Source organism: Alnus glutinosa, chromosome 4 (assembly GCF_958979055.1).
Source record: "Alnus glutinosa chromosome 4, dhAlnGlut1.1, whole genome shotgun sequence".
Taxonomy (NCBI): Eukaryota; Viridiplantae; Streptophyta; class Magnoliopsida; order Fagales; family Betulaceae; genus Alnus; species Alnus glutinosa.
Genome location: NC_084889.1, coordinates 548,174 through 571,962, shown reverse-complemented (window position 1 = coordinate 571,962; position 23,789 = coordinate 548,174). Strand labels below are relative to the sequence as shown.

Sequence of the window (23,789 nt, the reverse complement as noted above, 5' to 3'; positions counted from 1 at the left end):
GCAAAGAAATGGCTCTCCTATAACAATTTATACTCCGGAAAAGCCCTCTTCCTTTCAATAATCACATCTTAAGAAAGAGGTCAGACTTGGCAAACTTTTCTTCCTTCCCTCGAGGAGACTGGAAACTGACGGCTGTACAAGAATTTGCCGGAATAAAAGGCCAATAAAAACAAGAAAGGGTGGGCTTTTTACTTGAACCAAACAAAACCACCACCAGAATTTGGATTCGGAGAATTCATAACCAGATCACTTGTTTTCAACTACTTCTACATGGCCTAAATAGTATTTGGCAAGGTTTTAAAGACTACTCCTTAATCATTACTTTCTAGTAATTTCGTTCTTTCTTCAAGGAAGAGAGGGAGAGTCAATCGACTACCATATCTCTATTGGTAGTCGATTAAATTAGTTACAGTTATCCAGAATCTAGAAGTGCATTAAATTTGAGTAAGAAACACTTTTGCTCCAAGAAAACAATGACTATATGATCTCTTTCTCTTCATATCATGTGATCTCTACACAAAAGGTCAAAATATGGAGAAAGAGAGTAAGAAACACTTTTGCCCCAAGAAAACCATTTCCCCGAGGAGACCAACACCATCTGGGCATCTATTACGGTATTACCAGTGAGCTTTCTTAATCGACCTTCAGACTTCCACAGTTTCCCAAGCCACCTTGCCCTTCCACGGATCAAGGAATGTGGAGGCCCTAAATTTCATCCACCTTGCCCTTCCACAATTCGTAAACAGGAATGGGATTCGCTTAATCAATTTTCTTGTTTACCAAGTGAGATATAATTATAAACAAAAAGGACGAAATACATTAAAAAAAAAATTTACTATTTAAGGGCACTAATCACAGGAAGGCATTACAACACTGCCAATCTTTTTGCGAACATAATTCAAAAATTAAATCAGTACAATTCAATGAGATATTGGGTTAGCATAAAAGTAACGGCATCTTCTCCGCCAAGCATCCACTCCTTGGTCATTGACAAAGCTGAGCAATAAGCAGTAGACATACCGGCATATACAATAGCCTTCCCGGATGCATCAATCAAATGTTGTAGAATTAGCAAGTTGTTAATGCCTCCGCTTAACATGAATGCACATATGGGCGGAGCAAACCAGCTAGACATGACAGCGTCAAACTATTAGGCGTTGCATCAAGACGGGTTTAAGCCTTCAAGAGGCGGAAACTCCCTCAAAAGCAACAAAAAAAATATCAAGTGAGGCCAGAAATATATGCACTTCCACACTGTTCCTTCTCATGAAACTTCCTGGAGAGCTAGATTTAACTCCTGCGCAGACTTTGCAACCGATCCTCCTCTTCTATGGGTAAAGGAAAGAAAGAAAACGGAAAATGGCATCTCCGAGGTAAGTAAATAACAATATAAAGAGCAGTCAAGCCAACTAAACAAATTACAATAGGCACCTGGTAAGGGCAGATAGGTAGCGTTTGACTTTTTCAAGCTCTATAAAGCATAAGTTGCAACGCTCCAGCCTATGACACCAATAAGAAGTAGCAACAGTGCTTAATATCTTAATACTGAAAAATAAAAAATAAAAAGGAAAACTGCAGATGAAGCCAAACACACCTTTGCTCTGCCTCAATATCTACACCAACGGATGTTGATGCTGATATAGTTGAATAGATGACTGAACCAAATATTCTGACCAGCTTAAGCAGCATGTCCAAAGAGATGCTTAGATGCCTAATTATGGTCAGACTGTCAAATACTGGCAACTCAAAACTGATTACAAATGTGAATAAACCAAACATCGTATTACAACATTTAAAAGCTTGAGGATAAAAGCATGAAACGTTGTGAACCATTCAGTGGCTTATCCCAACAGTAAACTCCGGAAAATCTTACGTTATTGACTAATTGTAAAGGAAAAATCTTGAAATTGATGACATATTGTGGCCTACAATTGGGAAAATAGGGGACAAGATATTCTATTCAACAAAATGAAAACAGCAGCTTCCTTTTCCTTCCCTTTTTCTGTAAGGCCATTCTAGAAGGTACACCAGTCATCTACTCGCATCCTTATCATTTTAAGTAAACATGTCAATAAGATGACATACGACTATTCAACCAGAAGCATAAATGATTCATTCAAGAGCACGATACCTCCTTCCTGGGTCACCTTTAAAGAAATTCGCTCCCAATCACTAACTTAGGATTCATTAAAAATTGAACATTAAATGTCAGATGAATAATATATATATATATATATATTATTTTTTTATTTTTTTATTTTTATGACAAAGAACCTCTCCAAGGCAGAGTCACTTCATGTATCCACTCTTGTCAAGTAAACCTCATACTCGTGTAAAACGCCACACGGATCAGGTAATACTCTGGCTTGACCGACAAGCTAGCCCTAAGGAATCATTTGCACCTGTTTTTTTGCATAAATGATTTAGACAGAAAAGATGGGCTATTGTTTTGTTACAGTAGCCTACCACACATTTTTATTATATAGGTTTAGGGGAGCATTACAATGACCAAAATTACCCCAAACCCTAATGACTCACAAACCCTAATAATTGTTCTAACACTCCCCCTCAAGCTGGAGCATATATATCATATAAGCTCAGCTTGGAAGAAACAAGCACTTATCACTTATCAAAAAAGAAACAAGCAAACGAAAAACACCTAGAAAAGTTAGAACAGTTTGGAGCTAACTATACAAAGACAAATTAAAAATAAAAATAACAAATAAATTTGCTAAAAGCTTCAACGTCAGTCGAAAAGTTGCAAAAAAACTGTAACTGGCGGTCGGGTCTTGCCGAAAAACACCAAGGCCAGTAGGATCTCACCGCAAAACACTGAGTAGATCGAATCGCTCCGCAAAACACCAAGGTCGGTCAGATCTCACTGCAAAACATCAAGGCCGGTAAAATCTCACTGGAAAACAACAGGTCGGAAACCACCGCAAAACACCTAGGTCGGTCGGATCTCACCGCAAAACACCAAGGCCGATCAGATCTCACCCCAAAACATCATGGCCGGTAGAATCTCACATGAATAATATATTAAAATCTAAAAGTAGCAATGGAGTATTATTGTTGAGAGGAACTCACGTGCAGAATCTAACAAGTGCAGGTTGGATATTAGTAAAACATGAGGAACTCTCTCACCCTGCCTACCCAATTCAGCTGCCAACCTTTAGTGAGTCGGTGCATCATCCTACTTTAGTCAGTGATGGTAAGAATGTAAAACTAGGGATTATTGTACACCACCAGTGAGGGAAGCCAGACCTATTAAAGGGAGAAGACAAAAAGGCAAAATAGCCCATCCTTTGGCTTTGAAAGAAATTTTTTTTTAGGTAAATTTGGATTGTTTGGTGTCAAGTTTCATGGGTGTCTAGTTATGAGTTAAGCTAATTTTGATTCTTGTTATTATGTTTCATTTTCCAATTGGAGTCATGTTTGGTTATCAAAAGTACCTTACTGTTCCTCGTAGGAGTTGATCCTTGTTGTGTGGGCAGTCTGCCTCTTTATAAGCAAGCCTTATACGGGCAATTACAATTGGGACGGTGAAATTTTCAGCAATTCCACTTCCTTTAATGGTGAGACTCAATTAAAATTCTTCCAGGTGAGACTCCAAGGTTTCTGAATTCTCTCTTTTTAATTCTCCCACTATTACTTAATTTTGAACTGCATCCAGATCTCATACCAATCCTTTTCAAGTCTAAATATATCCCCAAAAATTCTATTTTGGGAACCCTTACACAGCCATCAATCATCACAAAAAATCCCAGAAAACTCAAATTTACTGATAATAAATACTATTCATAATCTCTAGACAGCACCATTCATTGTCAGTTTCTTCCGTTATTTCGACTCAAAATCCTCCACAATCCCTAAACTAGCCTTCTTAATCATAAACCCCTAGTGTTTAGATCCTTTTAGCCCACCTATATTGATTGCCAGAAATCCTAACCTCTAAATTAAAAGGCTGTCCTACATCAACCTGTCACTGCTACCAGACATCTGGAAGGAACAGATTCCACTCCCAATTATCAAATACAGCCTTCTTTTTTGATAACCGGGGTATCTAGGGCTTCGCCCCTACAACTTTATTTTACTTTATTAAAGTGTTCAAAGCAGTCAATTTCACAAATAAATAAAGACCCCCTCTCTTTTATCACACTTTTACCACACATGGTCCTATTCTAGCATTGGAAATACATAAAAAGGTGTTAGACCAGATTTATATCTATTAAATCACCAGTTATCCCAAAAATTTAAGTTGATAGGAAATTGTGAATTTAATCATTAAATTAATATTTTAATACTCCCCCTTACGTTTGGATTTAAACTCCCCTTTAAGAAGTAGGGCCTAAAACGTAGAATATTTAACTAAAATGAAAGGTAAACTGTGGAGTCAAAATTCGAACTCATGACCTCAAATCTGATACATGGTTCAATCATCAATCATTCCAAAAGTTTAAGCTTTTGGTTGATGATTTGATAATATCAACTCCCAAAAATTGCAATTCTCAAAAGCTAGCTGCAAATCCTTAAATTGCAAGAGCATGCCAGGATAACAAAATGATTCACCATACGTTTTCTTTAGAGAAGTAGAAAGAATGGTTTCCTACTACGAACTGGATCTAACCTTGTAATAATAAGAAGGAAAAGATTTAAATATAAAAAGCAACTATAAATTGGATGCCTGAGAAAAAGTAGCATTATCTCCCCCCTTATATGAGATTTCGGGAAAACCAGACTGCAACCACTTTATTCATATATATGTAAGAATAGAATAGCAGTGTAATTGACAAAAAATTGGAACTCTTTAAAGAATCACTCCACTCTGAAAGCATCTTAGCTTTCTAGCGGCAATAAATTTATATTTTCTACAAATAAAACACAACTGCAAAATTCTTACCTATCCATGTTACTTTCAAGAAGGCATGTGAGAAGTGGAAGAAGACAAGTGCAAATATCCAATGTGACAATGTCAATTTTGTCCGTCATAATGCTAACTACCTCGGCAACAACCTACAATCAGCAGCATACAGGCATGAAATAAGAGCACTTCAGAAATTAGTGATATAAGAGATTTTTGTCCCACATCCAATGATATTCAGACATAAGGAAATGAGAAAATAGCCTGAGACAATCCAACACAATGTACTTACAGCATGATCAGCCATTTTCTCCATTGCACCAACAACCCCCTTAACATCACTCCTTTCCCAATATCTGTAAACCACCTGCAAATAATTATACACCAGGTTCAGCAATTTCTCAATGTTAATAAACTATATTACCATAAATCAAATCTAACATATTTAATAACTGAATTGGCCAATACTTTTGTTGAAGGAACACACATAGCAAAATGTATAGAAGCAGAGAACTTGCTGTTCACTCCTGCGTTAAGACTTAATAACGCCTTATTCATGGTCAAGTGTCTAGCAGATTTATTTTTGCATTTTGTAAGAGTGACAAAGATGGCGACAAAACTTTCTCAAAAACTATATGATGCAACGGAAAATTAAAAACCTAAAGCATGTTTAATTCCTAATAAAGAATTATAAGAGATTTGTGTAATTATGGCCAATAATCTTTCACTCAAATGGAGTTCCTTTCCCAATAAAAATTGGGTGGAAGGTAAAGTGGTGGGTTCAAGATCACTAGGTGCATGTGAAACGAGAAAGAGAGAGAGAGAGAGAGAGAGAGAGAGAGAGGAATGTGTTATCATACAAAAAATTTAAGCTAAAAAAACACAACCAAGGAATCAATGGCACTAGGGGATAGAATGAAGCATATGCAATCAAAACTCAGAATATCATAAGACAAAAATGACAGCAAAACACAGACAAGAATTTTTTTGAAAGAAGATAGTTTCTTGGCAGAAAATCAAAGAAATTTGACTGGCTATATTTGACTAAAAGTTTGTTTCAAGGATAATAAAAAGTGGAAAAAGCCTGGCAATAACAACCATCAAGAAGAAAGAATAGAAAAATATAAAGCCAAAACTCATTAATACAATGGAATACAAAGAGTGTAATTTTAACTGTAAGGAAAGATTGCTTCTAGCAAACTAAAGTTACATATTAGGTCAACTTCCCATTTTTCACCCAAACAACTGATCAAGTAAAGACAGCAAAATTGACATCTAACATATATTGACTTGAAGGAAGCACCTAGGCGCAAAACAATGTTGCATAATAAATGCATGAGATGCTAAGTATATGCAAAACGAACACATCAGCAAACCAATTTTCTAGAACATGATACGGGCAAAGTATCACAGAAATATTACACATACATCAATATATCCTTCTCTGAGAACTCTAGTCTTACTACTACTGTCATGCTCTTCTATTATTACATATTTTCATACCAATTGGTAGCCTTTGAACATAAGATCTACTTCAACCTTTTAATCCTTACCATTATACTCTTCAGCAGACAAAAATAACATTTTTTTTTTATCAATCCATGTCAAAGCTCATAGGCGATGTCCATTACATCAAAAGCTTTATCCTTCTTCTTTTAAAAGGAAATTTGTAGAATTTCTGTGCAAACCAAAGACATTCTCGACAGTGCATACTATGTTGCTTTGCTTGATGATATACAGTCAACCCTTAATCATTAAAAATCATCTATTAACAGAATTAACGATTACTAACTTTCACTATTTTTTTCAAATAATAACAAACCTTTACTGGCATATGACTTCAAGAATAGGTAAGCATACCATGAAAACATTATTACCCATATATATGTATTTATCCTATATACACACACATGTAAATAGATACATTTTACTCTCACCAGCACCCATGGACATGCTCAAAGGTGTTGTCTACGACATCAAAGGCTTTATCTTTTTTTCTTTTTCTTTTTTTTTGTTAGAATTTCTAGACAAATCAAATGCATCCTCAATAGTGCATACTATGATGCTTTGCTTGATGATATACAGTTAACCCTTTATCATTAACAATTACTTTCTTTCCTTTTTTTTTAAAAATAATCGAAATATCATTAAAAGCGTAAAGCTCCCCTAGGTACGTAGGAAGTATACAAGAGAAAACATCTAGCTAGAAGCAAAAAGAACAAAGAAATCATGATAACTAATTACCACAGGAGAAACAAAAACAGCTGTACAAAGATACTGAATACTGAAGAATAAAGACTTAGTTTCCTCCAAAGCCCTCTCTATATGGACACTTGGTCCATATAAAAACCCTTTACGTGAATTCCAAATGGTATTTTAGTGCCAAAAACCCACATAATATTCAGTAAATTGTATTTCTTGGTAGAGTTTTCAAGTATAAATAACTCATTTTGTGAGCTTTTTCGATACCAAAATACATTCACATTGAGAGATTTATGGTGCCCAAACAAGTCCTAAGTGCAAGTTCCTTGATTTTCATTATTGTTTGTGCTCCTCTCGATATCCAAACTCCAGCATGCTACTCCAAGCTGTTGGAGTTAGGTCCCGGGCCACTCATCAACGTGGTGGACACCGGCATATGCCCACCACTGCTCTGTACCGGAGGGCTGACTGTTGTCCCTGCCTTGGAAAGTGTAACATCCCAGCTGGTTCTTAATAACGGGTCTGAGCTACCCGGTTCTAGGTTGGAGGTTGTACCTAAAATTCCGGAAGTCCCTGCCATAGCTCGGATGGGTTCAGACTCAGTGATGGTTGTCTGGGCTGGTCGGAGTTCGTTGGATCCTTTGATGCCTTCGGGCTTTTATCCCTCGGAGTTAGAAGTTGAAGATGCCTCTATTACTCTCTTCTCCCCTTTCGGTTTGGGGTCCTCGAATGGAATGAAGCTTATTGAGCCCCCGGAGGAAGAGCCGGCTCCTTTGTGCTGCTGTCCGGGTGATAATTTCAGGGGTTCCTCCGGTAAAAAATCTCCAATGGACTTCTTGAAGGCGATTCTGGAGTATAGCCAGTCGGTGGGGGTCACGTGTGATGGCTATGAAGGTCAGCTTTCAGCCGTGTTTGAGGCTATCCTTGCTGAAAATGACAAAAAGGAGACGGGTTCTTCTCTGAAAGCGGGCAACAAGTTCAATAGAGAACTTAATAGATTATCCTGTTCTATTAATTATGATGCGAGAAGCGGAAGCAGCTCTCAGAGTAGGTGTAAAGGGAGGGCGATTGGAGGTATTTTATGAAGCCAAAAATTCTATCGTGGAATGTCAGGGGCTTAAATGAGGGTAGCAAGCGGTTGAAAGTTAAAAACCTAATTAGACAATGGAAGGCAGACATTATTTGCTTGCAAGAAACCAAATTGGAGTTCATCTCCAACAGCTTAGTGAGGCGTCTTTGGGGATGTCACTTCGTTGATTGGTGTTACTTACCCTCATGCGGGGCCTCTGGTGGTATTCTTATCATGTGGGATAGAAGGGTTGTTGAGAAATTGGATGTGTATGTGGGGGAGTTTGTTGTTGCTTGTGCTTTTAGGAGCGTTGCCGATGACTTTACTTGGGCCTTCGCGGGGGTATACGGTCCTAACCTTGACTCTGTCAGAAGACTGCTCTGGGACGAGCTGGCTGGCCTTGCTTCTTGGTGGGAGATGCCTTGGTGTATTGGGGGTGATTTCAATGTCATTCGTTTTCCTGCTGAAAGGTCTAGGGAAGGTCGCCTTAACGCTGCTATGATGGAGTTCTCTGACTTTATTTTCGAGCAGGGCCTCATGGACTTTCCTCTCGCTGGAGGGACTTTCACGTGGTCCAATAATCAGGTGAACCCCTCCTGGTCTCGTATTGACAGATTTCTTGTCTCTCCAGGCTGGGAGGTCAAGTTTCCAGGGTCTATTCAGAAAAGGCTTCCTAGATTGTGTTCTGATCATTTCCCTATCCTACTGGATTGTAGTGGCATTCAATGGGGTTCCAGACCGTTCAAGTTTGAGAATATGTGGTTGAAGGCGGAAGGGTTTGTGGATAGGGTTCGGCTTTGGTGGGAGTCTTATCGCTTCCAGGGTTCTCCTAGCTTCATCTTCACTCAAAAGCTTAAGGCCTTAAAGGTTGATCTCAAGAGATGGAATGAACAGGAGTTTGGCAATGTGGAGTTTCGCAAAAAATTGCACATGGAAGAGTTATGTACTCTTGATAGGTTGGAGGAACAACAAGGTTTATCTTCTGAAGAAAAGGAGAGGAAATGTGCGGTCATCAGAGATCTGGAGAACTCTACCTTGCAGGAAGAGATTAGTTGGAGACAGAAGTCTAGGGTTCTGTGGCTGAAAGAGGGTGATAAATGTACTAAATTCTTCCACCGGATTGCTAACTCGAACAGGAGGTCTAATTCCATAGAGTCGCTCTCCATCAATGGCTCTGTTTCATCCGACCAGCAGGTTATCAGAGAACATGTGACTCAATTCTATGAGTCTCTCTTTACAGAACCCTTCCCATGGAGACCTAGAATGGATAATATTGCTTTCGACACCTTGGATGCAGCTGAGGCCTCTTCTTTAGAACTTCCTTTCGAGGAGGTGGAGGTCTTTGAGGTGGTGAAAAGCATGAATCGAGATAAGGCACCTGGTCCAGATGGGTTTTCTCTTGCGTTTTTCCAAGATTGCTGGGATGTGATCAAGACAGATCTTATGAGGGTTTTCTGGGACTTTCATTCTCAAAGCAAGTTTGTTAAAAGTGTTAACGCCACTTTTATTGCCTTAATTCCGAAGAAGTCTGGGGCTGTGGATCTTAAGGACTTTCGTCCTATCAGTCTTGTTAGTGGTGTGTACAAGATCATTGCAAAAGTCCTTGCAAATAGACTTAAAAAGGTGGTGGAGAAGATTATATCATCCCCTCAAAATGCTTTTGTGAAAGGCAGGCAAATTCTTGATTCAGTTCTTGTTGCCAATGAGTGCTTGGATAGTCGAATCAAATCCGGCGAACCAGGGTTACTTTGTAAGTTGGATGTTGAGAAGGCCTACGACCACGTTAACTGGGATTTTTTATTGTATATGCTGAGAAGATGTGGCTTTGGGGAGAGATGGTGCTCTTGGATAGCGCACTGTATATCTACGGTGCGATTCTCTGTGCTGGTGAATGGCTCCCCAACCGGCTTTTTCAGTAGCTCTCGTGGCCTTAGACAGGGTGATCCTCTGTCACCTCTATTGTTCGTTATTGCGATGGAGGCTCTTAGTAAGTTCTTCTTCGCTACTGTTCAAAAGGGCTACCTTTCAGGGTTCTCTGTGGGTTCTGGCAACAGCGAAGCTATTAACATTTCTCACCTATTGTTCGCAGACGATACTTTAGTCTTTTGTGGGGCTAATTCTGATCAACTCCATTATCTTCGTATGCTTCTTATTTCTTTTGAAGCTGTGTCAGGATTGAAGATTAATCTGGCCAAATCTGTGATGGTTCCTGTGGGTGAGGTGGATAATATGGACGGTCTGGCTAACATATTGGGTTGTGGAGTGTCCTCTCTTCCTATAAAGTATCTTGGTCTTCCGTTGGGAGCTCCTTTCAAGGCTAAGTCCTGTTGGGACGAAGTTGTTGGGAAGATTGAGAGGCGGTTGGCTAGCTGGAAGCGGTTGTATTTGTCGAAGGGGGGTAGGGTTACCCTTATAAAGAGTACTCTCTCCAACCTTCCTACATATTTTCTCTCTCTATTCCCTATTCCCTTCAGTGTTGCTAGTCGCATTGAGAAGCTGCATCGTGACTTTTTGTGGGGGGGCATAGGCGACGAATTCAAATACCACTTGGTCAGTTGGTCCAAGGTTTGTCTTCCTATTTCTGAAGGTGGTTTGGGCATTAGAAACTTGAGAATTTTCAACAAGGCGCTGTTAGGGAAGTGGTTGTGGCGTTATGCTTATGAGAGAGAAGCTCTGTGGAAATCCGTGGTGGATGCGAAGTATGGCTCTACTAGGGCTGGTTGGTGTTCCTTAATTCCCCTTGGGTCTCACGGTGTGGGGAGTTGGAAGAACATTAGGAAGGGGTGGAGCTTGTTTTGTAGATATACCAGACTTATCTTGGGCAATGGGTCGAGGATTCGTTTTTGGGATGATGTTTGGTGTGGAGAGATGTCCCTCAAGGAAGCCTTTCCAGTTCTATATGATATAGCTTGTGTCAAGGATTCTTTGGTAGAAGACCATTTGGTAGTGGTAAGTGGCACCTATCAGTGGGATGTCAGATTTTTCCGTGATGTTCACGATTGGGAGGTGGACGTTATGGCTTCCTTTTTTTCCTTACTGTATTCATCCAAGGTGGCTCAAGATAGGGGGGACAGGCTTTGGTGGACCCCCTCTCGCAAAGGGCTTTTTGATGTTAGATCATTCTATAAGGCTCTTGCCTGCAAAGAAGCTTCTTTTTTCCCCTGGAAAAGTATTTGGCGGACCAAGGCCCCATTGAAAGTGGCCTTCTTCGCTTGGACGGCAGCGTTAGGGAAAATCCTCACCTTGGACAACCTCAGGAAGAAGCGTGTCATTGTGATTGATAGATGCTGCATGTGTAAAATGACCGGGGAGACTGTGGATCATCTTCTTCTTCATTGCGAGGTTGCACGCGCTCTTTGGTATGTCATCCTTAGCCGGTTCGGTCTGTATTGGGTGATGCCTTCTCGGGTGTTAGACTTATTTGCATGTTGGTGGTCGGGGGGACGGTCCCGTAGTGCGGTCGTGTGGAAGATGGCTCCTTGTTGTCTTATGTGGTGCTTGTGGACGGAACGCAACGATAGACAGTTTGAGGACAGAGAAAGAACCATAGAGGAGCTCACTTCCTTTTTTCTTCATTCCTTGTACTCCTGGACGGCTGCGTATTTAGCACCTCTAGAGATTAGTTATAACGATTTCCTTGTATTGCTTTCTTCTTCTTCTTCTTAATTGTCTCTCTTGTATACCCCCTGTATACTTGATTGTGTTTTTCGCTTTTCTAATAAAATTTTCTTCTTACTTATCAAAAAAAAAACAAAGACTCAACAACAGTCAAGATTGCAACGATTTTGAAACTATAGGATTTACAGTAAACCAATTGAAATTTTAGGGTTTAATTTGAAACAAGGCCAAACTCGGAGTTTATTAGGTAATTACCGCCCCAAAAAATTTACTTTCAATCGACCACTAATATCAAGCCATAAAACAATAATTCATAATGTATTAGTAGATAATCCAACTCTCATGGATAATGTTATACATATCTGCACTATACGAGGAGTGAAGCTTCATGAATAACATTAAATATTTTCTTGAAAAATCATCAGTTATTAAGTAATAGAGTTATAAAGTATCCAACATGAATAAAGTCAGTTCCCCGTGGAAAATTAACTATTAAAGATGCTTTATTTTTAAAAAATGTTGATAATTAGAGGGTCCAACTGTAAATGCAATATGGTCCATATATACTGAAATATATTCTCATAACCCCCGCTTAAGAAGTTGCCAGGGCATTTGAACAAAAGCAGTATAACTATAAGAAAATTTAATGAAGAATATAGAGATATAAAGAAGTAACAAAGGAATCCAATTAACCACGAGCATAACTTCATTCAAGATCACCTGTAACTTGGCTGAACGAGATTGCATAGAGTTGACAAATTGATCATGTTGTTCCATTACATCTGCAATAGCATCCTCATCACTAGCAGATACCGTTTCTTTCTCAACAGATGGAGGATATCCTCTATGTTTAAACTGTAAACACAAATTAGATTGCACCAATAAGCAAAAAGATATAACAAACACAACTATAAAACCACCAAAACTAATTCATCTACAAGTTATGATGAAGTTAACATACTTCCAATCCCCCATTGAACTTTGAGCAATATGTAGTGAAAAATACAAGGCTAATCATACTGGTGCATGCTCTCCAACTTGTTACTTAATTTATGTGCCATTGGAGTGTTCAAGCTGTGGTAAAGGCAAGGCTCATGTCTTTTAGCATTGTGCGCAGTTTTTTGGGGGTGTCTTCTTGTGGGGCTTCAGGTGGTTTTTGTTTATGTGGGACGTAAGGGTGGTGGAGCAGCTTGCCTTGTGTGCAGGTGGAGGTTCTTGTCTTGGAGTTTTGGCGGGGGAGGGGGGGGGGGGGTTTCTCTTTCTAGTTAGGTGTATTCTTTTGTATACTTCTTGTGTACTTAGAAGCGCCTTACGCTTTTAATAAAATTGTTTGATTACTTGTCAAAAAAAAAAAACTTTATTTATGTGCGCCATGGGATTTCTCTGACTTGGTCTTTAAAAAAAAAAAACACTTCAAAGTTATGCCACTTTTATATACATTAGAGAATTCTTAAGTGAAACATATATACATGCATAAACATATATATGCACTAAATATATTTTTTCTATTTTTACAAATGAATTCAAATTACACAATTATGATCTTGTGATTTGGTAAAGAAATAAGCATTTTCAATAGAAAATGGCAAAAGATATATTTCCAACGAAAAAGGAAGACAAATTCAGATTTTGATACAAACATGGAGGTGGAGCACATTGATCTTTGAATAGATATCATAAAGATTACACATTATGTCAATGCAGTAAAAATAAGATTTGAAGAATGTTAACACAATTACATTCTACATCATAAATGGCATTCATCAAATTGGGAACATAGTACTGACGTGAAGTTGAAATTCCAAACCCAGCAATAAGAAGTGAAAATTGTTAAGACCATTGAATTGTGCTTGATAGGTCAGCATGGTTTGTGATGTGAATGGCACTTTTCCAAGTAATTATAGTTTCCTTAACAGAAGTGAAATAGAATAATAAATACCAATTACAAGAAACATAAAGCACATGCTTTCCTTACAAGAAAAATGAAACACAATTTTTTTTTTCTTTTCCCCTAGTAAAATGGCATTCATCAAGAAGTTCAATAATGCAGCATTTACTTCTAAAACTATAACATACTAGCATTGTGATGCTAGTCAAAAACATAAAAGAAGAAGAGATGAAAGGAAAAGGTATAACATAGTTGAAAGTGCTCATACTGCATTAAAAGGGAGCATGTTAGCTGCAGACACAGTGCCAGGGGGAACACTGGAAGTAGGTCCCTCATACGTAGGAGATCTTTCTCTTTTCTCCCAATTCACAACAAGAGAGCGAGTTTTTCCTGAATATTTTGCAGAAAGTACATGAATGAACTTCATATGATCACTGACAAAAATCAATTATAAGAAAAGCTCTTTACCTCCTTTTTTACTTTCAATAGAACACGCATCTCTGCTCAACTTATGTCCCCGAGTATCATCTGAATATAAAAATTGGTGTTTAAGCAATAAGTGCACAACTCAATCTCAAGTAACAGATGTAAATGTTAACACAAGACAGCTCCAAAACCATGCTCAGTGAGGGTCACCAACCATCCCAACAAACCAAAGACTTGGGCATCAGAAAAACATCAGAGGGGCTTGGGAACAGGACTGTAATTAATGGTCAAAGAAACAAAAATCTTTAACTTGCCATTAGTGAATGCAGACATGCAATTTCATCTCTAATTAAAGCCCCCCCCCCCCCCCCCCCCCCCCCCCCCTCTAGTTGCAACTTGAAAATCATCGTCTTCCCGCCAAAGAAGTAGTTTCTTATTCAAATTGTCTACATATGCTTCATATTCCTTCGGCTTTGCTTTCAAATAAGTCAGGCAAGGCCCATTATTTAAGTGACCAAGTATTGTCAATTCCATTCATAATGGGCTGTCTATTTTTTGTAGTTTGTGACAATGTCCACATATTCTACACATTCCCATTATGAGAAAAAGAGATGTTCCTATCCGGACTCAAAACCTCATGGTAACTATCAGGCCTAGTAGAAGAGGCAAAGAATAGTTAGGTAACTATAGCCAAAAATTAGAAGAAGCAAAGTCAAAGTTCAAAGAAAATAGACAAAAGAATAGTTAGGCAACATATTGTTGACAAGCAAGCAGCGAGAAATGGAATATAAATCAAACAATTTGAAGGTATGATTTTACAGATTTAAATACATACAACTTTCGTGCTGGTAGCTAGCAGCTGGCTCGGTCGTTGAATTAATTTCATGCTTGCCAGATCCAATAAACCTGTCATCCTTCATGCTCTTCTCAGCAGCAGATAGTCCTTGAATCGAGCTTTTAACTGCAGGAAATATATTCCTATCTGCACCACTGCTCAATTCGGCAGCCTTAGAACCTGTGAATTCAGGCAGGGCAGAGACAATTGGCTTATCTACTTCATCCCTGCTATTTGAAAATTTTCGGAAATCAGTGGCCTTTGACTGCAGAGAGAACGGCATTGTTCTTCCAGCTATACCAACTTCCTTTCTGGACTCAGCTGCTTGCTCTGACCTCGTATTGGTCCTGGGAACAATTACAGGTATCACATCCAATTTGTTAAGAATGGGAACACCAGATGATGACTGGGCCTTTGCGGAACTCCTCTTCGGAGCTGTTCCACTAGGAACTGCCATAGAACTAGCTGGAATTGTTTTCGGACTGGCATTCAAACCAATCCTCTGGGGAGTACCAGGTACACTTCCTGTGGCTTCAATCATAACAAATAACCAGGAATGAGAAAATCTGAAGATAACTAGAAGTTTCATACCAAGTAAAAGATTTCAAAAGTAAAAATCTCAAAGAAAAAGCAAAAAGGCATACTCAACTAAAAGCAATGACTGGCAAGCATTAAGAAGAAAAAATATATATAAAAATTGTTACATACATGCCAAAACTTTTGGCTCCTTAACAGGATCTGAATTTTGAGAAACGGACAACCTTCCAAGAGATTTTGTTTCATTCACTAAAGGATCTGAATTTTGGGAAACAGATAGCCGACCCAAACTGGTCTTAGCAGTGTTCTCGTTTAGTACTGACAGACTCCCACTTGAAGAAGATTTAGATTCTGAATGGCCATTGGATCTGGTAACATTACTAATTGCATATGGTTCTATGCGCTGTGCAAGAGGTAAGAATTTGCAAGCAACACATCAGTTCAAAATTAAGATTTAATACATCCATCATTCGGAAGACAAGAAAAGACCCATTCATAGGTAGAAATGAGGATAACTGGAGTAATACCAAGATGTCTACAACCCATACTCCAACACAACTCTGATTGTATGAGCAGCCAAGAAGCTTCCCCTCATGAACATTAAGATCTGACAATCTAGACCATCCCACATCCACACCATCATGGCATCTTATTGGTTCCCACGAGAAAACCTATAAAGCAGCAAAATAAATAAATAACCTACTGTTAGCTTAATACATCACCTTTGTAAATGGATGAACCATTACTAGAGCTTACCTTCAAACTTTCATGCAATCCACATAGTAGGGTCCTCCCATCAGGATTAAAAGTGAGACAACGAACTCCAGTTGTCTGCAATAGCAAGGAATAGATCATACAGATAAATTTTTTTTGATAAGTAAATTTAGTCTTATTGAAAGCGTAAGGCATCCCTAAGTACACTGGAAGTATCCAAAAGGAAACACCTAGCTAAGAATAGAAAAACGGACAAGAAATCATAAAAACTAATTGACAGTGGGGACAAAAAAGCCACCGTCCAAAGATGCAGGGTATGAAAAAATGAAGCTAAAATATCCTCCATGGATCTCTCCAAATCCTCGAAACACCTAAAATTTCTTTCCTTGCCGACACACCAAAAGATGCAGATTTGCACCATCTTCCAAATCGCAGCACTCCTCAACCTTCCAGACTTCCACCAAAATACAAACAAGTCGATAACTCTTCTAGGCATAACCCAAGGCATACCAAAACGAGTAAAATTCATACAGATAAATTACCCTATATGAAGAATCTAAAACTCTAAAACTATCAATTTGGACCTTCGATTCTACTAGCACTACTGACAGAAGACATAAAAATACCTCAGGTCCAGCTGAACCAATAAGCTCAAAGGTTTCAAGGTCCCAAAATTTAACCGTCCTATCCGCTGAACCTAGGCAAGGGAAAAAACGAAAATAAGAAAAATAAATAAATACTAAAAGCATCATTCAGAAGTATTTTGCAGCTTTCAAGGATTACAAATGTTATTTGATTTAAGAGGGTCAGCACACAAACGTAAATATAAAGAAAATTATCTGATGTCAGCATTCAGTGGGTGTGGAAACAAGTAAACATAAAAACCTGCCAAGATATCTAGGATAACTATTTTGTTTTATAAATGACTGGATAGTTTTGGATCATTATCACCTAAGTATATAACTTTAAGAAAATGAGTAAAAATATTTTTTTTTGATAAGTAAGAAAATTTCATTAAAAAAGCATAAGGCACCCCTAGTACACAAGAAGTATACACAGGAGCAACTCAGCTAGCCCATAAGAAAAACCCAAGAAAACCCACAAGAAACTACATACCCACATCACCCAAAACCCACATGAAACTCAAAATACAAAAAAAGCCCCCAACAAACACCTAAAAAACAATAGAATAAAACCCAATATACAATGGTAACCCCCCATCAAACACCCAAGATACAAAGTAACCCTCATAATACAATAAAACCCAATATACAATGGTAACCCCCCATCAAACACCTAAGATACAAAGTAACTACCCATAATACAATAAAACCCAAGATACAATAAAAACCCCCCATCAAACACCCAAGATATAATAGAACCCCCCATAATACAATAAAACTCAAGAAACAAAGTAACCCCCCATAATACAATGAAACTCAAAAACAAAGACCAATCCTAAAACCCACAAAAAGCACCCACAACCCACCCAACCCTATAACCCACAAGGAACACCCAAATATGCCCACAAGGAACAACCAAAGCTGCCCAAGAGCACCCTAACCGAACAAACCCTCAACATAGTAAGCTGGTTTTTACGCTTCTCAATAAATTATTAATTATAAAAAATTAAAAATTAAAAAAAAAAAAACATAATAAGCTGGTCGTTTCTTGTCAACAGCTCATTCTCAACTTGCTGAGAGCAAATTCAAGCTCTTCTCTTTTCTATTACTTCTCTTCTTCTTTTTCTCTCTCTCTCTCTCTTTTAATAAGTAAAGGTTTATTTCAAACCACATCCCACAAGATGGAATCAGCAAATAACATTTTCAAATTTTAAGGACAGGAACAATAACTCAAGCTTGTTATAATTCATGAACATTTAGAAATATACCAAATGGCCTAAGATCCAATGGACATCCCCATTCAAGATACATGCTTTGAAAATATATACATAAGAATGATGTATGATCTCGGCCCAGTAAGAGAATTCCAAAACCTTGATATGGTGCATCAAAGTTGCTTCGGATAACACAAATGACAATATTATTTCTAATTTCAACCCAAATAATTTTTTGCCAAAATCCTGGGTTCGATTACAATGACAATAACATATGTAATTTCATCAAACTTTGTTTGGTGTCTTAAACATAGTTCACACTTTTTCGTTAGCATATCAGAATCGAGTTCGTGGAATTCTTCGAAGGAAATAGTAGGTTGCCATACATTTCTCTCTTGGATTATCCTTGCATGTGACGTATGAAGTTGACAGTTTTTGTTGGTCTCCAAGGCATGAAATTTGTCAAGGAATTAAACTTTGCCAATGGGGTGACCAGGAAAAATATAATGGAGAATAACTAATTGCCAGCAAAAAAAGTAAACAAACAAATAAATCACTATTAATATCATGGTGAAAAAAAAAACAGCAAATGTAGAGGACAATGACATTGTTCTGTACAAACAAAGAGCAACTAACCCGTTGCCAGTAAAAACTCATGTGGATGAAAGTCTATGCACTGAATCTGGCCCTCATGACACTTGAAATCATGCAAAAGCTTTCCAGCAGTCAGATCCCACAACTGTTAAAAAAGTGCATATCGTGAAGTCTACTTGAAAACAATATAAAAAATCCACAGGTATTTACAAAAGTATATATGTTTTCGTATTTGTCTTTGTCTACGTGAAGACGTTGATATGGTACAAATCAATTTACTAAATTTTACGACACATGATCATGAAATAGCTTTCCAGCAGTCAGATTCAGCTGTCGACATATGTTTTGGTAGATAAGATCTGCATATCTGGATCTAGCCAGGCAACCCAAGCACTGGCAAAGAGCTGATGCCAAAATGAATATACAAGTTGGCTCTAACTTAGTGGCAAATATTGACATGAACTGTAAGAAAAGGAGTCCACGCATAAAGGGGTAACACATGCCAGACTTCAAAAATGGTGCACGGTACAAGTCACATGAATGGGATGCAGCAATGTACATAATGTTTTTTTATATATAAATAATTCAATCTCATTAAAGGCGCAAAGGAACGCAACCCAAGCGCAAAGGAAGTGCATAATGCTGCCATTAAAAACTATAGGACTCTATGGCCCCTTCTCTCTTAAAAAAAAAAAAAATGCTCATAACACATCCATGCACACCCCGTGTGCACAGACACACCAACAAGCAGAAATGTTAGTGTGCATCCAGTTGAAGAAAATATTAAAAAAAAATCTTTGGCACACAAGTCTCCAGAGAAAAAAGGGGGTGTGGTGGGGGGATGACTTTTTTTTTCATTCTCATCAAAAGATAGTGAATAATGGATAAATTAATTTAGATTTTTTTTTTAATGACGAGGAACCCCTTCACGGCAAGGCCACTTCATGTATCTACTCATGTCATGTAAACCTCAAGCCTGTGCAAAGCACTCCCTCCACACGGATCGGATAATACTCCGGCTTTGCCGGCCAATTGGCCCCAAGGAATTGATTGCACCCAAGCGGATTCGAACCTTAGACTTGATGGAAATGCCACCAAGACCAAGGCCCTTACAACTTGAGCCAACCCCTTGGGGTTAATTAATTTATATTTTTGCATGCTAGTTAAATTCTACAAACACCTTGAACTAAGAGGAAAGCAGTTCTAACCTTCACCGTGTTGTCCTCTCCACCAGATACAACCCAACGGCCATCCGGGGTAAATCTGATTGCATTCACCCCTCGAGTGTGGCCCTTGTACGTGTGGATACACCCTTTCTTTCTGATATCCCATATCTTAAGATTAGTATCCAAAGAGCCAGATGCAAAGAACTCCCCAAAGGGATGAAAGTCCACGGATATGCAATTAGATCTATGACCAGTAAGTGTACGAACAACTGCACACAAAATCACATTGCGATGACAACATAATATAGATAGAATCAACAAAGTTAATGACATTTAATAATGATACAGTTAAACAAAACCGGGTTGAAGATATGTTCTGTATAGGCCAATGAAAATGGCATATAGAAATAAAAAGCATACTCTTTGCCTCCTCTAAATCCCAAAGCTTGATTGTACCACTTGCAGCTCCTGCAGCAACTAACACCTCTGAAGAATCAAAGCTTACGGAATCAATTCCACTTGTATGTCCAGACAAACTCTGGATATGAAGGCAAAAATATTAGATCATAAACATAAGAACCCCAGACCCAAGAAAGTAAGCTGTACTAAAGGTCATTTAATCAGTAAATGTTCATTACTATCAATTAAAATCGCAATGGAACTATAACTACTTTAACACATTAAAAATGGTATTCTAGCATGGCAGGCTAGAACTCCCAACCTTTAAGTTGAGGTTACATGGGGAAGCCATCTAAATATATGGTTAGTCACGCTTGGAGGTTATAAGTCTCTCTCTAGTCATTGATGAAAAATTAGATGCAAAACTTATTGTTGTAAAATTAGATGAGGTTACATGGGGAAGCCATCTAAATATATAACTAGTTACGCTTGGAGGTTATAAGTCTCTCTCTAGTCATTGATGAAAAATTAGATGCAAAACTCATTGTTGTAAAATTAGATGCAAAACAGAACAAGTAAAAACATCAAGTATTGGATGCACGCAGAAGCATGTTCACATACCTTGTGAAGTTGGAAAGAAAAGGATTTCAAAAGTAATAAGCTAAGAGAAGTAAGAGTATATATGAAAAGATACCTCAACTTATCAGGCAAGCATTGTGAAGTAAAAGGGGGCAATCAAAAACATTAATTGATGGAATCAATAAATAAAGAAAGAATGGACAAAATGATAAAGGTTACAGGAAAGAGTAGGGAAGCAACTAACCAGGATGGCGTTGGGTTTGCCAATAGCCCAAAGATTGACCTTGTGATCCTCTCCTCCGGTGACTAGAACCCTGGAAGACTTCCTGCCAATCTTGAGGCAATTGACAGCGGAAGAATGCGCTACAAATTCCTCTGTTTCAGAGAGTGGTTAAGGCTAACTCATCTTGAAAAAGCTAGACAGAGATTCGGATGCAAGGACGACTGAACATATATATATAATAACGTTCATTAGAAAAGCAAAATAAGGAAATAAGAGATCTGCCCGAAATGACAGCAGACAGACGAAATGTACGGGTATATTCATGACCAGAATGAAACCCTAAATAAAAACAATGATTTGAATTCCAAATTATAGGAGGACGACATAAAGGATACGTAGCTTGTAGGCGCGTTTGGTGGTCATTTTGGCATTAAAATAAAGTAAATAGACAGAAACCCTAGCAATCGCAATTGCAAAATGAATAGCAGCAATAGGAGCTCTCCAACGCAGACATTGGAACCAAGAAATCTGATGGTGATGAGGGATGAGGACTGATCTTATTCAGCGTAAAAAGATCTCATTGTACAGTCCCAGATCTCGAGGACCCACGCCCAATCTTCGGCCTTTCGATGACTCCATTGTACAATTAATTTCAAGAATCAGTATTCGAAGAAAAAAGAAAAGAACTAGAATAACTGAAAGAAGTTAGGAGATGAACTCGTGAATCTGAAAAAGGATGAGGAGAGGACAGATTGAAGTCACCTTGCATTAAAAAACTGGGCAGTTGTAGCTTCCAAAAAGGTAACCCCTTTTTCCCTGCCTTGTTCTTCTTCTCCTTCTTCTTCTTGTTGCTCTGCTTTCTTCACACTCAAATATATGAGGGAGTGTGCATCACAATCTTCCAAGACAATTTCGGTACCTAAGCGTACTGCTGCTACACTAGTTACTGAGAGTGAAAGCAGCTATTTCAGATACATAGGTCGAAATTACGGTTATAAGCTTTGTTTGCTGCCAACAACAACACTGCATTGAGAGACAAGGAGAGAGAAGATGCGAAGGGCAGGCAAGAAGAGATATTTTAAAAGAAAGGCGCTTTCACGACTTGTTCTGTGTTCTCGACTCTCGAGTGCCTCCGGCCTCTCTCCCTGGGCAATTATAATACGTATTGTAATAATTGACAATAATAATGGCTTATGTTCAAATTAATCCAAAAAAGAGGGGGGAAAGGAAAAAATATACTCCAACTCCTGCCCCTGAAATAAATAAATGTAAAATGAGATTTTGAAACAGAAGCCAATATGTCCCGTGAGGAAAATTACGTCCCAACCCCCCCCCCCCCCACCTTCCCTTTGAATTGAACCAATCCAAATGGAAATGTTGTTACTCAGTACTCTCCCTCCTTCGCCAAATCAAAATCCAGAAAAAGACTCCACACATACCCCACCACCTCACCTCACCTCACCACATTAACTTCTCTTTTAACTATCCTTACCTTTCTTCTTTCTTCTTTCTATTCTTTTCTATCAACTTTTTTATTATTATTATTTCTTTTAATTTTAAACAAGCATTTGTTTCTTTCTCTTTTTTATGCCTTGTGAAAGGGAAACCAATTGAAATGGAGAGGAGCCTATCCCTTATAAAATAATAGATAAAATTGTTATTTTAATTTTTTGGACAACTTTGAGGGATTAGCTCCTCTCCATTTCAGTTGAAATGGAGATGATCTGTTTGCTTGCGGGAGTAGGAGCCTTACAACCAACTCAATATCAAGTCCAACTCAATACTTTTTTCCTCATTAAAAAAAAAAAAAAAAAAAAAAAAAAAAATTGCTCTCTTTTCTCTCCTCTCCTAAAGACAAGAAACACTCTTCCCCCGGCCGTCGTTGAGGAGGGAGGTAGTGAAATCTACTGCCTTCTCGTCCCCCTCCCCTGTACTCCCCTCCTCCTTCTTCCCCCGGCCGTCGTTGAGGAGGAGGTAGTGAAATTCACTTCCTCCTCCTCCCCCTTCCCTGTACTCCTCTCCTCCTTCTTCCCCCACCCTTTCTCGCTTCTTTTCTGAGGCTCAATCCGTCTCTTCTGAGGCACAAACCGCCTTGTTGAAGGCCTTATCTATAGCCCACAGTGATTTATCAAGGTTCAATAGCTTCACCAGCCTCTCCTCCGCCGCGAATGGTCTGATTTCATCTTCCACATGCCGCTCTTAGCCTTGGATCCGACCTCTTCTTGAAGTTTCTGGATTTGGTTTTTTCAAAATCAGATATGTTCTCTTCAGAAAAATTCACCACCACACGCACCACACCACCATGATCTGGGCTCCCTCCGCTTCGCTCTATTGTCAACCGCTACTCTATCTGGCCACCATGCGCTGAAGTGTGTCCTACACACGCCTGCACGTGGACAATGCGAAGCCACGCGTGAAAGCTTCCTCTGCCTTCCACAGCTACTGCCAAACTCCCGTGAAGCTTCTGGCAATCATCTATAATGCCCCGCCTTTTACAACAAGGCGTAAGTGAAAAATTTTCAATTTCCACATGACTTTACAATCTCATCAGACTTATAAAATAGCAGAGTAATATATATATATAACACATCAGAGCTTATAACTGAAATATCTAAAAATATATATTTAAAGTGTAACTGAATAATTATACATAAGATAGTATTTATGCCACACAAAGCACACATAATTTCCAAGACAAAATAACTAGAGTATAATTATTACATGCCAACAGAAATATAAACATCGTTTATGAATATTAACATAATGAACTACAACATAATAGTTCACAAAATAGAGGCAACATAGCCTCAAACACTAGTACCAGGATCCATATAAGGGTCT

General features: G+C 38.5%; 1 protein-coding gene across 4 annotated transcripts; it reads right to left on the bottom strand.

Moving 5' to 3' along the window:
• Positions 1-794: 794 nt before the first annotated feature.
• On the bottom strand, positions 795-22,086 carry LOC133866641 (katanin p80 WD40 repeat-containing subunit B1 homolog KTN80.4). Of its 4 annotated transcripts, none has more exons than XM_062303234.1 (19): positions 21,711-22,086; positions 21,344-21,581; positions 20,970-21,100; positions 20,168-20,285; positions 19,790-20,016; positions 18,624-18,726; positions 16,777-16,847; positions 16,193-16,267; positions 15,964-16,107; positions 15,608-15,839; positions 14,900-15,430; positions 14,107-14,166; positions 13,907-14,028; positions 12,471-12,605; positions 5,154-5,228; positions 4,901-5,013; positions 1,595-1,711; positions 1,432-1,500; positions 795-1,328 (listed from the first exon to the last, which is right to left on the bottom strand). In XM_062303234.1, the coding sequence occupies exons 2-19, from the start codon at positions 21,369-21,371 to the stop codon at positions 1,265-1,267; spliced, it is 2,415 nt and encodes an 804-aa protein (XP_062159218.1). In that variant the 5' UTR covers positions 21,372-21,581; positions 21,711-22,086; the 3' UTR covers positions 795-1,264. The 4 variants fall into 4 exon arrangements, with proteins under 4 accessions (XP_062159218.1, XP_062159217.1, XP_062159219.1 ...); XM_062303233.1 differs by having other exon boundaries at positions 21,344-21,571; XM_062303235.1 differs by having other exon boundaries at positions 795-1,325; positions 21,344-21,571.
• Positions 22,087-23,789: the final 1,703 nt, after the last annotated feature.

Coding starts and splice junctions, on each gene's coding strand:
- LOC133866641 (XM_062303234.1), bottom strand. CDS start 21,371: ATGACCACCAAACGCGCCTACAAGCTAC. Junction 16,848..18,623: donor TGAGTTTTTACTGGCAACGG/GTTAGTTGCTCT, acceptor TCCCTTGCCTAG/GTTCAGCGGATAGGACGGTT. Junction 1,329..1,431: donor TACCTATCTGCCCTTACCAG/GTGCCTATTGTA, acceptor CTTTACCCATAG/AAGAGGAGGATCGGTTGCAA.